General features: G+C 38.8%; 1 protein-coding gene across 1 annotated transcript in view; it reads left to right on the top strand.

Moving 5' to 3' along the window:
• Positions 1 to 16,369, top strand: part of itga3a (integrin, alpha 3a) — a 99,313-nt gene that overhangs the window by 54,910 nt on the left and 28,034 nt on the right. Inside the window, exons 8-18 of the mRNA XM_060901284.1 lie at positions 626 to 714; positions 3,146 to 3,282; positions 7,435 to 7,512; positions 7,952 to 8,019; positions 9,224 to 9,366; positions 10,196 to 10,345; positions 10,486 to 10,592; positions 12,370 to 12,535; positions 13,030 to 13,107; positions 13,224 to 13,300; positions 13,452 to 13,529. Of these exons, the coding sequence (XP_060757267.1) occupies positions 626 to 714; positions 3,146 to 3,282; positions 7,435 to 7,512; positions 7,952 to 8,019; positions 9,224 to 9,366; positions 10,196 to 10,345; positions 10,486 to 10,592; positions 12,370 to 12,535; positions 13,030 to 13,107; positions 13,224 to 13,300; positions 13,452 to 13,529 (1,171 nt within the window). The remainder of the gene's footprint in view (positions 1 to 625; positions 715 to 3,145; positions 3,283 to 7,434; positions 7,513 to 7,951; positions 8,020 to 9,223; positions 9,367 to 10,195; positions 10,346 to 10,485; positions 10,593 to 12,369; positions 12,536 to 13,029; positions 13,108 to 13,223; positions 13,301 to 13,451; positions 13,530 to 16,369) is intronic.

Genomic DNA, 16,369 nt, shown 5'->3' on the forward strand with positions numbered 1-16,369 from the left:
AATCTAATCCTTTCAGGAAACTGAAACATGGGTTCATGGCCCATCATTGAAATCATGAGCAATCATTGAACTTGATTTTATACAGTTGATGGACGGGATGTGACCCTAGTGATTACTGATAGACTGTTTCAGTGTCGCCTGCGAAAAAAACAATCACGTTTTCGAAAAGAAAACAAAAAAACATCCACTTTCAAAACTGCTTCATAGTAACGAGGACCTTGATAGAAATGTAGTGGAGTGAAAAGTATGATATTTGCCTTTCAAATGGAGCGAAGTTAAAGTCACAAGTTTAAAAAAAAAAAATTACACTCAAGTAAAGTACAGATACTCAAAAAGTGTACTTAAGTACAGTACTCAAGTAAATGTACTTCAATATTGTCCGCCTCTGTGAGTATCAGAACAATACTTCATGGGAAAAAAATCATTTTATTATTCTTATAAGCTAAAGGACCGTGCAAAAGGTTAATGTGATAAAGCAAACATTAGTGTGAAAGCCTGAAGGCCAGGGATGATCTTGAACAGGGACGATATTCCACCTGCGAAATTCTCTCTGCCATTGCTTGCTCTGTTCTGTCGCCCCCTGGTGGTCTTGGTGTGTTAATAGTGCTGTATGTCCCTGGTTTAGATTTCGCAGTCGGAGCACCGTTTTACGGCTCAGGCAGGGTGTGTGTGTGGATGGGGGGAAAGGATGGAGTTTCAGCCAAACCAGATCAGGTAAGGACATTAAAACTACACATTAGGGTGGAATTACAGAATCTGGCCTCCTACAGGACTTACAAAGACCTCATGATGGTTTGAGGATGGTTCGAGTCAAAGCGGGTAAATTGGTGTGTGTAGATACACTCACCGGCCACTTTATTAGGAACACCCATCCATCCACCTGCTGTTTTGTGCAGTTCTCTAATCAGCCGATCCCTTGACAGCAGCACAATGCATCAAATCATGCAGATACAAATCAAGAGCTTCAGTTAATGTTCACTTCAAACATCAGAATGGGAAAATTTGTGGTCTCAAAGTGTGACTTTCTAAATAAAAAATAAGTTAAAAAAAAAAAAAAGTGTGACTTTCTTCACTGTGGCATGGGTGTTGGGTTGAGCCAGATGGACTGGTTTGAGTATTTCAGAAACTGCTGATCTCCTGTGGTTTTCACACACAGCAGCTTCTAGAGTTTACACAGACAGAATGGTGCAAAAAACAAAAAACATCGAGTGAGTGAGCGACAGTTCTGTGGGTGGAAACAAACGCCTTGTTGATAAGAGAGGTCAGAGGAAAATGGCCAGATTGGTTCGCTCTGCCAGGAAAGATATAGTAACTCATAGCAACTCTTTACAACCGTGGTGAGCAGAAAAACATCTCAGTATGCAACAGCAGAAGACCACATTGGGTTCCACTCCTGCAGCCAAGAACAGGAATCTTAGAATCAAGAACAAGTTCCTATTAAAGTGGCCAGTGAGTGTCGATAGTCTTTTATTGGTGTACCGTGTGAAAATCAGCACACCCAAACGCCAGAATACCGTAAATAGCCCAAAAATATATTTTGAATTGAATTCTTACTTGTGGAAGGCGACCCCTTTTCATTTCCGATATTTGTTGGTGTAATGGGTGCAGTTAATTGAGAAACATTCATGTCCTTTCCGAGGAATTTTGCTTCTTGAAGGGATGCTGAACAATCAGCTTTCCAAGATGGCGTCGTGACGAGTTCATGGCTTGACAGTACGTTCAACGCAGCATGTATTATGAATGTATTATACAGTGGTGCTTGAAAGTTTGTGAACCCTTTAGAATTTTCTATATTTCTGCATAAATATGACCTAAAACATCATCCTCGTTGTCTTGCTGCATGACCCACCTTCTCTTGAGATTCAATTCATGGACAGATGTCCTGACATCTTTTAGAATTCGCTGGTATAATCCAGAATTCATTGTTCCATCAATGATGGCAAGCCATCCTGGCCCAGATGCAGCAAAACGGGCCCAAACCATGATACTACCACCACCATGTTTCACAGATGGGATAAGGTTCTTATTCTGGCTTGTCTACATGATCTTTAGCAAACTGCAGACGAGCAGCAATGTTCTTTTTGGAGAGCAGTGGCTTTCTCCCTGCAACCCTGCCATGCACACCATTGTTGTTCAGTGTTCTCCTGATGGTGGACTCATGAACATTAACATTAGCCAATGTGAGAGAGGCCTTCAGTTGCTTAGAAGTTACCATGGGGTCCTTTGTGACCTCGCCGACAATTACACACCTTGCTCTTGGAGCGATCTTTGTTGGTTGACCACTCCTGGGGAGGGTAACAACGGTCTTGAATTTCCTTCGTTTGTACACAATCTGTCTGACTGTGGATTGGTGGAGTCCAAACTCTTTAGAGATGGTTTTGTAACCTTTTCCAGCCTGATGAGCATCAACAACGCTTTTTCTGAGGTCCTCAGAAATCTCCTTTGTTCGTGCCATGATACACTTCCACAAACCTGTGTTGTGAAGATCAGACTTTGATAGATCCCTGTTCTTTAAATAAAACAGGGTGCCCACTCACACCTGATTGTCATCCCATTGACTGAAAACACCTGACTCTAATTTCACCTTCAAATTAACTGCTAATCCTAGAGGTTCACATACTTTTGCCACTCACAGATATATAATATTGGATCATTTTCCTCAATAAATAAATGACCAAATATAATATTATTGTCTCATTTGTTTAACTGGGTTCTATTTATCTACACAGCAAATTCCACAGTGTTGAATTAACACCCAGAGTGTTTATATTGGTCCAATCTATGTACTTTGAGGATTTGTGTGAAAATCTGATGATGTTTTAGGCCATATTTATGCAGAAATATAGAAAATTCTAAATGGTTTAGAAACTTTCAAGCACCACTGTAGGATTTGTGCACGGTGGGCATCTTCTTCTTTGGAGTTTTCCTGCAGCTGGCATTACATTACTGCCACCTTCTGGAACTAGTCCAAGACTGTCTCAAGGGGGAAAATGAAACAAAAAGTAAAACAAAGCTGATTTTATCTGCAATTCTATTTAGTTTTAGTTTTCATGAACTATATTAACCCTGCTGATGAAATGATCACTGGTATCTAACAAACATGGAAATGAACATGTGTGTAAATGTTTGGTAAATGTGTGTCCAGGTGATTGAGGGGAGGGATGTGAGTAACGGTGGTTTCAAGACATTCGGTTACTCCATCAGTGGTGGTCTGGATGTGGACGATAATAAATATCCTGACATTGTTGTTGGCTCTCTGGATGATCGAGTGGCTTTACTAAGGTCAGTAAACTTTATATTCACATTTCCTTCCTTGGTTAATATTGTGTGCCAATCATGGCAACGTGGGCGATCATTTGCAAATCAAAAATGGTATCATGCACAAAGTAGAGATTGGAAACAATGTCTAAATAAGGCATTTCTATGTGCAATTTCTTCTCAAAAGCAATGAGTTCAGGTTTCAAAGAAACTTCCAGAAGAGTGAAACTGAAACTTGTTACACAGATGCATAATTGAACATCAACTATAACGGTGTATCAAGGCAATGAGATGCATCTACATACTGTTTATATTCAATACAGTGTGAATGGGAAATAAAAAACAGTAGATATGAGGGTAGTTTTGATTAGGTCAAGCGTTGCTAATGTGCTGTATTTATGTGCTCTTCATCATAAATACACAGTACTGTGCAAAAGTCTTAGGCACCCTATTTTTTTTCCATACAAACTTTGTTAGATTTCTATTTTATGACTTCGACATTATCGAGTCAGTACAAAAACATTTCAGAGTTCCAAATGTTCGTTTTCCAGCGCAAAATTAAACGTTCCAGAAAAAAAAGTTTGTATCTGAGCAGCATATGACATAAGAGAGCACTTTTTAGATTAAAAAAGAAAACAATTAAGGCTACTGGGTTTTGGTGCAAAATTAAGAAGCGAGTGTGACAGTCAAAGTGTCCAGAAGAACTGTGGCTGGTTCTGTAAGATGCTCAGTAAAACCTATAGCTCATTTCCTTATAAAACTGCACTCATTGTACCTGAGACTACTATTTTTTTTTTTAAAACAAAGGGTCGTCTCACACCAAATATTGACTTTATTTCATTTATTATGGCTTACTGATTACTGTTTATAGTCGAGCGGAGGCTACAATTATCTACAGTCCAACTTATCGACACCTTTTCAGATTTACCAATAAAAAACAATTTTACAAAGGTGAGATTCAGTTACAAGAGTTATTATCGGTTAATTAATCAACCGGAAGACCCGCCTCGCCCTTTGATCTTGTCGTCTGATAACACAGCTCGTTACCTGAGATGGAATTTTTTTGAGCACGATCAGCAAGTTGAGAAAAACTCGGACGTTGTCATCGCAGGTAAGCATGGTGGATAGATCACGGACATGTTTTTACTGATCAAGTTCACTGATATTTCATGATCTCCTTGTTGAAACCTATTTAGTATCTGAATGCGCGTTTGAGAAGTCACGTGAGGTGTCGATAATAGTGATTACTTTCACCGGTGTCCACCATTATTGACACCATGTGGAATTAAGTGACATTTATAACTGTTATGGATCGATCTTTGTGTAACATTGTTGAAGTAGTTGAAGTCCTAAAAAAAGTGCTGTGACTTATAATAATTTTTTTCTGATTCATAACAGAATGGAATGTTGCTTTGACATATGGACTGATACAGTGGTGCTTGAAAGTTTGTGAACCCTTTAGAAATTTCTATATTTCTGCATAAATATGACCTAAAACATCATCAGATTTTCACACAAGTCCTAAAAGTAGACAAAGAGAACCCAGTTAAACAAATGAGACAAAAATATTATACTTGGTCATTTATTTATTGAGGAAAATGATCCAATATTACAGATCTGTGAGTGGCAAAAGTATGTGAATCTCTAGGATTAGATGTTAATTTGAAGGTGTTTTCAATCAATGGGATGACAATCAGGTTGTTACCCTCCCCAGGAGTGGCCGACCAACAAAGATCACTCCAAGAGCAAGGCGTGTAATAGTCGGCTAGGTCACAAAGGACCCCAGTGTAACTTCTAAGCAACTGAAGGCCTCTCTCACATTGGCTAATGTTAATGTTCATGAGTCCACCATCAAGAGAACACTGAACAACAATGGTGTGCATGGCAGGGTTGCACGGAGAAAGCCACTTCTCTCCAAAAAGAACATTGCTGCTCGTCTGCAGTTTGCTAAAGATCACATGGACAAGCCAGAAGGCTATTGGAAAAATGTTTTGTGGAGGGATGAGACCAAAATATAACTTTCTGGTTTAAATGAGAAGCATCATGTTTGGAGAAAGGAAAACACTGCATTCCAGCATAAGAACCTTATCCCATCTGTGAAACATGGTGGTGGTAGTATCATGGTTTGGGCCTGTTTTGCTGCATCTGGACCAGGACGGCTTGCCATCGTTGATGGAACAATGAATACTGAATTATACCAGCGAATTGTAAAGGAAAATGTCAGGACATCTGTCCATGAACTGAATCTCAAGAGAAGGTGGATCATGCAGCAAGACAACGACCCTAAGCACACAAGTCGTTCTACCAAAGAATGGTTAAAGAAGAATAAAGTTAATGTTTTGGAATGGCCAAGTCAAAGTCCTGACCTTAATCCAATCGAAATGTTGTGGAAGGACCTGAAGCGAGCAGTTCATGTGAGGAAACCCACCAACATCCCAGAGTTGAAGCTGTTCTGTACGGAGGAACGGGCTAAAATTCCTCCAAGCCGGTGTGCAGGACTGATCAACAATTACTGGAAACGTTTAGTTGCAGTTATTGCTGCACAAGGGGGTCACACCAGATACCGAAAGCAAAGGTTCACATACTTTTGCCACTCACAGATATGTAATATTGGATCATTTTCCTCAATAAATAAATGACCAAGGATAATATTTTTGTCTCATTTGTTTAACTGGGTTCTCTTTATCTACTTTTAAGACTTGTGTGAAAATCTGATGATGTTTTAGGTCATATTTAATATGTAGAAATATAGAAAATTCTAAAAGGTTCACAAACTCTCAAGCACCACTGTATATTACATAGCATATTTCAAACACTCATAACTTGCTCGAGCAGTGATAAAATAGCTATCAAAAATGCATTCCAATATTTAAGAAAATAAGAAATAGAATTTTGTTAAAAAATTTGCCTTCAGTTCTCCTTTAAGGTGTCAATAATTGTAGCCGCTGCTCTACTTTTTAAGTGTTGAAACATTCCATTTCATTATTTTTAAGCCATTTTTGGTCGACAGCATTTCTTTACATGTGCCTTGGACTTTTGCACAGTCCTGTAGATATGTTACTATGGTTTTTATGATTCACATGGTACACCAAGACATCATTTTTAATAGACCTTCTCATTATTATGGCTGAGTAAATTGTATCATGTTGTCTTCTATTGGAAGAACAGAACATCTGCAAATTTAATACCTGCTCTTTAGTGATCGTAATTTGCCAGGTCAGCATTCCCGAAAGACGCTGTAAGCTGAGTAAATCACGTTATGAGTGTTAAATTCATTTATTTGTATAGACATCACCCTGTATTTTGCACTTTGACCTTTTTTTTGGCGAATGCTTTAAAGTATTTGCTTTTCTTTCTTTCTTTTTTTTCTTTTTAAATCTGTGTGAGTATGTATATCCTCCCTGCAGGGTTACTATGTCAGGAATTGGTTGGGAGACGGATGTAAGTGCAGAAAGTGTGTTTATTAAGAACAGTGAAGACAAGTAAACAATCCAGAATGGCAGGCAAAAAATGTAAAACTGTGAAACAGACAATAGGTTGAGGGAGGCGCAAACAGGCTATCGTCGACTCGGCAGAATCAAAGAGGAGAAATAATATGCAAGCACGGCTCGGTAAAGTGTCAGCAACACAACTCGATACCTCACAGAGTCAGTGTGCGTTCACAGTCTTTATATAGGCGCGCTGATTGTGCATGAATCCTGTGCAGGTGTGAGTCGTTTCTGGCACGCGCCCGAGAGTGGATTTGATGTACGCGCCATGGAGCACGCAGGTGTGACATACTGTTGTGAACAGTATGTCAGACTGACCACAAATCCTCTTCGTCACGTATTTTCATGATTGCATGTAGTCAAGGACGCAGAACACAAAATCGGATATCTATGACAAGAATCGGCGAACCAATATGGCGTCTAATTGCGCCAGAAGTAAACAGCTTGTGTCTTATCGAGTTATTATGGGATATTGATGGCTCTGCAATACCTGAAAACCTAAAACTCAGACAAATAACGAAACTAAAACGAGACAGTTCCTCAAAATAAAACAAAAACTCATTATGCACTTGTAAACTGAACTAAAACTAAGCTGAAATTTCAAACAAACTGAAAAATGAAACAGAATTTTTTAAAAAACTCATGAAAATTTCAGAACTCTAATAACTCTGCCTCTCTGTTTCAACAGAGCTCGTCCTGTCATTCATGTGAAAAAGAATTTCACGGTGACACCCCTGATCGTCGACCCGGATGACTGCGAGTCCTGGTATGCATTTCTAAACGCACTCAAATGCTACTTTCCATCCAGTCACACATGTGAAATTCCTGTTTGATATTTGTGATTTCTGACCATAATGCAAGTTGGAGTCCAAGTGGTCAGAAAGACCACGAATTAATGTTCATCAGGATAAAATCTTTAATCACACTGTGTTCACTGGTAGGAATCAGAAAACATCACAAGTAAATTCTTTTCTGACAGTAAATGCAGTGAAAAGTTTTCATTTTGAATCTGAATCAACGTCTAAAGTAGAATCTGAATCACAAATCAGTGAATTTGACTCACTGTGCATTTTAGTAGGATAAAACTCTATGAAGATTAATATTTACGACTGTATTAGCATGTCTGCTTTTTATCTTGCTGTGTTGGCATTAGATCACATCACTATCTGTCTCCTGCTGTGTGTGTGTGTGTGTGTGTGTTGCAGCATTCAGGTGGAGGTGTGTTTCTCTTACAAACTAAGTACAGGAGAGCCAAATTTTAAAGAGAACATTAGTGAGTAAACTTGTTTTATTCACTGTTCATCAAAAGACATTGAAACTCGCAAAGGATGTCCAATTTCTTCCCAAAAATTATAGAACGATCTAAATCACTCCATACGAACAATATAAAGCATCATATTCAGATAATTAACAGTGTGTAACTTGTCAGAGTCCTGTAACAGAGTATTGAATCTGATTTGAATTATTTTGGTGGAGATGTACAATAAAATTTTGTCTCAGAATATGAATCAGTGAATCTGATCTGAATCTGAATCGAATCCACAACCTGATTTCTGAATCAGGAGTCGAAATGATATGAATCAAAATCGAAATAAGGCTTTAATTTAGTGAAATGTTTATGTACCATTCAAAGCTCTCAGTTATACAATAGATATGATATCAAATATTATTCTGTCCACATTCACTGGATATGAGCAATCGTGCACTCTGATTGGCTACTCTACTACTAGGATATCAGCTCATATACCATGAGTAGAGAAAAGTAAAATAGCAGAGCGTCTTGATGAACCAACCGAGGACGAAATAAAAACAAAAATGGAATTAAAGTATTTGATGCTCAGAACGTATCTTTTTTTATTTTTCAAGAATTATTATTTTCGCTTTTTTCACAAATTGCGACTGTTATTTCGCCGGTTTGTTTACATTCTAAGCGGAAACGATTTTGTCGGACGTTTAGTATAAATTTTTTATTTATTGAATTTGCAAAAAATAAAAATGCTCTGTTTCTCAAAATCCAGTGAACGTGGATAGAATAAATCAGTTATTCCACTCAATCTTATCATACGTGGCTTATAGCCGCTATCAGCTCATGTACGACTCGATTTCGTGGAATAACTGTTATATATGCTCATGTTTCAATTCATTTTTGGTGTCTAAAGAAAATGATTCCACAAGTTAATGGATAATCAAATTATAGCTCAGTTATAGCTGATGAGGCCATAATTAAGAAGTAAGATCCATACTGTATATCCTGTGTGTTTACTCATATTCAATATATATTTACAATATATTAGACATCTTGGCACTAAAATTCCAAATGTATTAACAGTATGTCAATATACATCATATGAGACATAAATAAAATGTATGTTTTGTACAGACAAGCAGAACAATTTATACAGCTCAGTTATTTTAGTATGTATTCAGTTATACAGCTGATTCAAACACTGTATTTGTTGCGTTCATGTGCGTTACAGGTATGAAGTACACAATCATGGCTGATGTGCTCCAGCACGCCTCCCGAACTCGTGTCCGCTTTATTAACACTGAAAAAGATGTGTACAGTGGGTTATTATCAATGACATCGCAGCGTTGTGCGACACAGACACTTAAAGTGATAGTAAGAACAAAGTGCACAACACACAACAACATGTTACATCGTAATCATATTAACTGTCGACGCAGCCTTCAAATGTCACACTGGACAGCAGTTTAACTGAAAAAAGCAACCTTGACAGGGTGTATTTTTATTATTATTATTATTATTATTATTATTATTATGCATCCTTGGTTGAGAGGAATGTGGCTTGTCTGGTGCATCTATGCATATTTTTACCTCTGTCAGCTTTGTTGGAGGAGATTATGTTTTTGTCCCCATTTGCTTGTCTGTTCTGAACGTAACTCAAAAAGTAGTGAACAGATTGGGATGAAATTTGGTGAAAAGGTGGGCCATGGGCCAAAGAACAATTGAGTAGATTTTGATGCAAATCCAGAGATGTATCTGGATCCTTGATCCATATGCGTATTGGGATTCAGGATTTTTTTTTTTTGGTCTGTTTGCAGCATAACTCAAAAAGTAGTGAACGGATTTGGATGAAATTTGGTGGAAAGGTGGGCCATGGGCCAAAGAACAATTGAGTAAATTTTGATGCAGATCTAAATATGTGGCTTGGCAGAGGTCTGCACTATACTGATTGCCCTTCTAGTTTGAATAATTGTGAAAGGCTCAGAAAGCTAGCACGAGCATGAGGAGGAATAGAAGAAATATTTCACAAAAATCAAAAGAGGTTGCATTGTAGGATTGTAGAATTTTAACTAAACATCCATTCGACACATGTTAGCTGATGATGATGATGATGATGATGATGATGATTGTTGTTGTTGTTGTTAGTAATGACAAGCCTGTAAGTAATCGAGTAATTGAATTTGATTCATATTTATGACTATAGAAGTTCATACGTGATAAGGTGAGCCCAGTAGTGTTCTCCCTGAACGCATCAGTCTTTGAGCCTCAGATTGATGGTGTTCAGCAGCAGCTACAGAACCTGAACTTGTTTCCTGTGCTCAGTCAGGGACAAACGCTCATCGACAAAGCGGAGGTGACCCAGCCAAGTGCACTCAGTTCATAAAACACATCTTTCTTATGCTTTATTGTTCATTATGCCTGAGTTCTTGTATCTCCTTCTTCTGCTATCTGTCTATCCATCTCTCTCTTTGACCCCCCCTTCCTCAAATGCAGATTCACTTTCAGAATGCATGTGGACCTGATCATACGTGTCATAGTAACCTGCAGATCACCGCCACGTTTGCCAAAATCCCGCAAGACCTCCCACAAGTCCTCCCTGTGTAACAGCTCCATCATCACATCAAGACATAATCTCTTCATTAACAATAACAATAACAACCACACATAATTAAGAACAAGATTAATAACAGATCAGAAATTAGACGCATTTACCTTACTCAGATATCACAAACTTATACTCCTGTTGTACAATTATTGGCACCCCTTTTGAAGATTAGTAAAAAGGATGAGAAACAAAAGCACCTTTTGTTGATGTCGCTTCATCTCACACTGAAAAAAACAGGAAAATCCAGCCTTTAATTAAAATAAATTTATTCAGAGAAAAACAAATCTCTCATCCAGAAATAAATCTTCAACAAGAGCATGTGCCACTATTACTGCCAGCCCTGGAAATTATAGTGAACACAATGTAACTGAAGGCATGTTTCCCATTTAATATGTAAGTTTTTGAGTTGATTGGAGTCTGTTGGAACTTTCAAGCTGTACTCCATGACTTCCCGATTAACTGGGGTACAACTATGAGGTGACACAGAGGCCAAATTCCCTTAGTCGTCCACCAACATGGGAAAGATAACAGAACACACAAACCACATGAGGGAGAAGTGTGTTGACCTTCATAAGTCAGGGAATGATTATTAAAAAAAAAAAAAAAAAAGCTATTCACCTGAAAATGTCTATTCAGGGCAAAAATTAAAAAATGGACACCAACTGGAACTGTTACAAACTTGCCTGGAAGAGGACACAAGTTTATTTTGCCCCCACATACAGTGAGGAGGAGGGTAAGAGAGGCAAAGAAATCACCAAGGATCACTTTTGGTGAATTACAAGAAAAAGTAAAATCTCAGAGTTTCCAATTCTCCAAAACCACCATCAGATACCACCTCCATGCCAACAGATTATTTGGAAGGTTTGCCAGAAAAAAGCCTTTTCTATCAGTTAACCACAAACATAATGACCTGAAGTTTGTGAAACGCTCCTACAAGTTTGACTGGAACCGCGTTCTATGGTCTTGCTGGAACAAAAATTGAGCTTTTTGTCAATAAATAGTCAAGGTGGGTTTGGCATAAAAAGAAAATATAAATTTCTAATTTTCTATCATGAAAAGAACCCTATTCAACTGTAAAATATGGTGGAGGTTCTGTGATGTTTTGGGGTTGTTTTTCCTCCAAAGGCCCTGGAAACCTTGCTCAGGTACATGGCATCATGGACTTCATTAAATATCAGGATATTTTAAATCAAAACTCAGCTGCCTCTGTCAGGAAACTAAAACTGGATCTTCCAGCAGGACAATGGTCTGATATGTCCAAATCAACACAAAAATGGTTCGCTGAGCACAGAATCGAGCTTCTGCCCTCCCTGGCCATCTCAGTCTGCTGACCTGAACCCCATTGAAAACCTGCGGGGTGAGCTGAAGAGGAGAGTGCACAAGACGGGGGCCGAGGACCCTGGATGATCTAGAGGGACTGTGTAAAGAGGAATGGTCTCAGATGCCCTGCTCTGTATCTTCAACCTTATAACATGTTATCAGAGAGGATTCGGTGCTGATTTACTGTTCAAAATATTAAACGCAGGGGTGCCAATAATAGTGGCATGTGTTTTTGTTGAAAATAATTATCCCCTGATGAGGGATTTATTTTCCTCTGATGAAATTTATTTCAATTAAAGGTTGTATATTTCTCATTTTTTCAGTGTGAGAAAGAAGCAACTTCAAAAGGTGGATTTTTTCGAACCCTTTTTACTCATCTTTACAAGGGGTGCCAATAATCTTGGAGGGCACTGTATACAATTGCGTGTGCGTGTGTGTGTGTGTGTGTGTAGTCAGGGTGATCACCAGGTCCTGCGGTGTGACTCCAGCATGAAGAAACTGATGCTGCTTGTTCAAGTGACGAACACTCCATCTCCGGGCCGAGTACCTGAAGATGCTTATAACACTGAATTGAACATCACTTCACCATCACTCACATACTCCAGCGTCAGATCCGAGGTGAAGATCGAAGGTCATAGGGCTTAAAGCGGAGGGACTGTGGCACATTTTTTAAACTTATCTGCAAAAAAAAGAAGTGGTTGACAGATTTGTTGTTAGGATTACGATGAGGATTCCAGTTGGGTAGTAGTGAGCTAGTTGGCAAAAGTGAGCTAGCTAGTTAAACTCTCACAGCTGGGTCATCTCGTCTGTTTTCAATTATTTGATTGTAACATTAAAGTGTGGTGGTGGCAGCATCATACTATGCTGCTTCTGTTTAGCTGGGACTTGGGCTCTACTCAAGAATTCATGGATTGCTGCAAATATGTCAAAGATCTGACATGACTTATCTTGGTTTTAATTTTTACTTCAGAAATTTTTTAATGAGGGTATGTAGACTTTTTAGATTCACTGTGTGTATGTATGCGTGTGTGTCTGCCTGTCTCTCTCTTTCTCTCTCTCTCTCTTGCCATCATTCTGTCTCTCTCACTTTCTCAATTTCATTCTTTTCACAGAATACATCAGTAACTTGTAATCCAAAAGACAATTTCACCCTGTGTGAGTTGGGAAACCCATTAGCTGCGAATCAGATGGTACAGTCTGACCTCACACACATACAGTCTGTGTAATTAAGTTAAATCTCGGCAAAAACTCCGTCTTCTGTTTTGGTACGAAGTGATGATAATGTGTAATCATGTCTGTCTGACAGGTCGTCCTTGTGATTACTTTCGAGATGTCAATCACGCCCAACACAGAAGAGATCACTTCAACACTGCAGCTCTCTACGTGAGTGTGTGTGTGTGTGTGTGTGTGTGTGTGTGTGTATGTGTGAGACGCATAACTAGTAAATTCCACTTTCACAGATGTATGGTGTGGTAATTGTACTGTGTTATTTTAGTGTGCTATCTGTTTACTGTGTTTATTGTCCTGCGTCCAGATTGAGCACACAGGATGACTTGATGCCGCTGACCAAAGTGCTGCGAGTGGAGTATGTACTACAGGCCTCATTTCACGTGTAAGTCACATCACATTTCCGAACAGTACTTAACATTATTGAACAGCCCTTCCCACTAATGCAGCGAACACTCAGCAAAAAATTTAAAGTTCACAATATCCGTGAAATCACTTAGGGCTGCACAAAATGATGATACTGTAGAATATAGATATTGTGATATATCCCAGTCCACTTGATATTATCATGTCTTTTTCTTTTATTTTCTTTTCCAATTATTCATTTTTAGAAAATGTTGTGCTCTGATAGGAAACAGTTGATTCTGTGTTCGTTTCGGACTAGAGTTTTAAAAATTGTGAGATTTGTACGGATCTCTGTCACACACCATATGACCAAAAGTTTGTAGACACCTGCCCATCACACCCATATATGGTTCTTCCTGAAAATTTTACCACAAATTTGGAAGCATATAATTGTGTATATTGGATGACTTTGTATGCTGTAGTTTTACAGTTTCCCTTCACTGGAACTAAGGGGCCCAAAATTATGCTTGGGATTAATATCTGTTTCAAGTATCAACGATCAGGAAATTATCATGATGATAATTGGTGTTTTTATTGGTAATTTTGAAAAATAATTATTGATGTACACTATTAAAACCACCCAGCCAGTGTCACATCAGGAAGAAATACTAAATGGAGCATGGAGGTAGTACATGTCAGATGAGTGATCGAAATCAGTTCTATCTACACAATCTGTTATAGCTCCACCCTGTGGTCTGCAAAAGCTATTACACAAGCCAATATCAAACCACAGTCAAATTGACCCGCGATCTCAACTTTTACTACGTAAAGGCCCACCTATTCATACTTGTAACGAGTTGGGGCCCATTAAAAAAGATCCCCAATTATTTTGGCTCATCTATTCTATTAGAATCTAATTGTAAAGTGTATTAATGGGATGCGACATCATTTCCTGTTACAGATGGGAGCCCAGGAATTAAATAAATGTCATAAAAACAAACTTTTTAATTGTAGGTATTGTATTTTAAAACTGTATGTATGTCCCAGAAGCCAACATAAAACCATGCATGCGGGGCATTCTCAGTCAAAAGGGATTAATGATCCAAAAGTGGAGTCTGGTCCATTAACACAAGAACTTCTTGCCATGTTTGTGTACAGCAAACAAGCAAGTTATTAAAACCAAGAAGTACACTCAAAAGAAGTGGAGAAAGAAACCACTTAGTGGGATAGATCCTTACACGTTAACAAAGAAGGATTTTTCCTGTGAGTTGGAAAATTATCCATCCACTGAGTTCGCCAACATTTCAGACTACCTGGTGACACCAGGTGGTGTAGACATCGTTCTTCATGGACAAACAGATAAAAACCTGGAAAAGCATGGAGGAGTACAACTTTTTATATGTGGCTTGGTTAAAGAGCTGGGGATCAGGACACTACAAGATAAATCCTGTATCATTTATGCCCGGGTAAGGAGGCATTTCTGGGCTTTTTGTGTGCGTCTTTGTGATGATTGCAAGGACGCTACAAGTTTTAGTATCGGGTGTAAACAAATCACAGCTGCTCGATTCTCAAGCCCTTCCAGCAGGCATCACAGATCCATGTAATTTACCCACAAATGTATTTATTTATTCTGCCCACTGTGCACACGTGTTCTCTCTCTCTCTCTCTCTCTCTCTCTCTCTCTCTCTATATATATATATATATATATATATATATATATATATATATATATATGTGTGTGTGTGTGTGTGTGTGCACGCACACTGGTTAAATGCAGAGGAGGAATGTGACAAAAATAAAGGCTTGTGCTTCTTAATTTACCTACAGATGTATTTATTCCACTTGAAAAGTGTACGGTAAACCAGCTAGCAGATTTGGGACACCATGACATCCTGAACTATTTAGTATTTGGCTTCAGACTTGAAAAAAAATCACGGCCCACGAGATGGTGCTTCACAGCCCACTAATGGGCCACGGCCCACCGGCTGAGAGACAGTGAAATAGACTACAATGTGAAACAGCTAGCAAATGATCGATTTCAACACAATTTTAAACCATTGATGTACCGGTATCATTGAGAAAATAATGTACTGATCAATCATCAGAATATCAATGTTTTATGACATCCCTACCAAACATGTTCCAGCATTATAATGTCTCTGTGCACAACTTGAGGCCCATGAAGACATGGTTTGGCAAGGTTGAAAATCTCGTGGAAAGCCTTCCCAGAAGAGTTCAGGTTATTATAAGTGCAAAGGGGGGACTAAATCTGGCATGGGTTATTCCAAAAGCACATATGAGTGTGATGATCAGGTGTTCATAAACTTCAATAGCATATATACGCCGATCAGCCAAAGCATTATGACCACTGACAGGTGAAGTGAATAACATTGATTATCTCATTACAATGGCACCTGTCAAGGGGTGGGATATATTAGGCAGCAAGAGAACAGTCAATTCTTGAAGTTGATGTGTTGGAAGCAGGAAAAATGGGCAAGCGTGAGGATCTGAGTAACTTTGACAAGGGCCAAACTGTGATGGCTAGATGACTGGGTCCGAGCGTCTCCAAAATGGCACATCTTGTGGGGTGTTCCAGGTATTCGGTGGTTAGTACCTCCCCAAAGTGGTCCAAGGAAGGACAACCAGTGAACCAGCAACAGGGTCATGGGCGGCCAAGGCTCATTGATTGGCACGGGGCACAAAGGCTAGCCCATATGGTCCAATCCCACAGAAGAGTTACTGTAGCACAAACTGCTGAAAAACTTAATGCTGAGACCTTTCTGTTTTAGCCACCATTAACTTTATCATATTGCCCAGTCTTATGATCAGCCATGACATGTTTGATGTTTCGTGTTTGCTTATTTACCTTCGCACTGAAGG

The sequence above is a fragment of the Neoarius graeffei genome, chromosome 20 (genome assembly GCF_027579695.1).
Source record: "Neoarius graeffei isolate fNeoGra1 chromosome 20, fNeoGra1.pri, whole genome shotgun sequence".
Taxonomy (NCBI): Eukaryota; Metazoa; Chordata; class Actinopteri; order Siluriformes; family Ariidae; genus Neoarius; species Neoarius graeffei.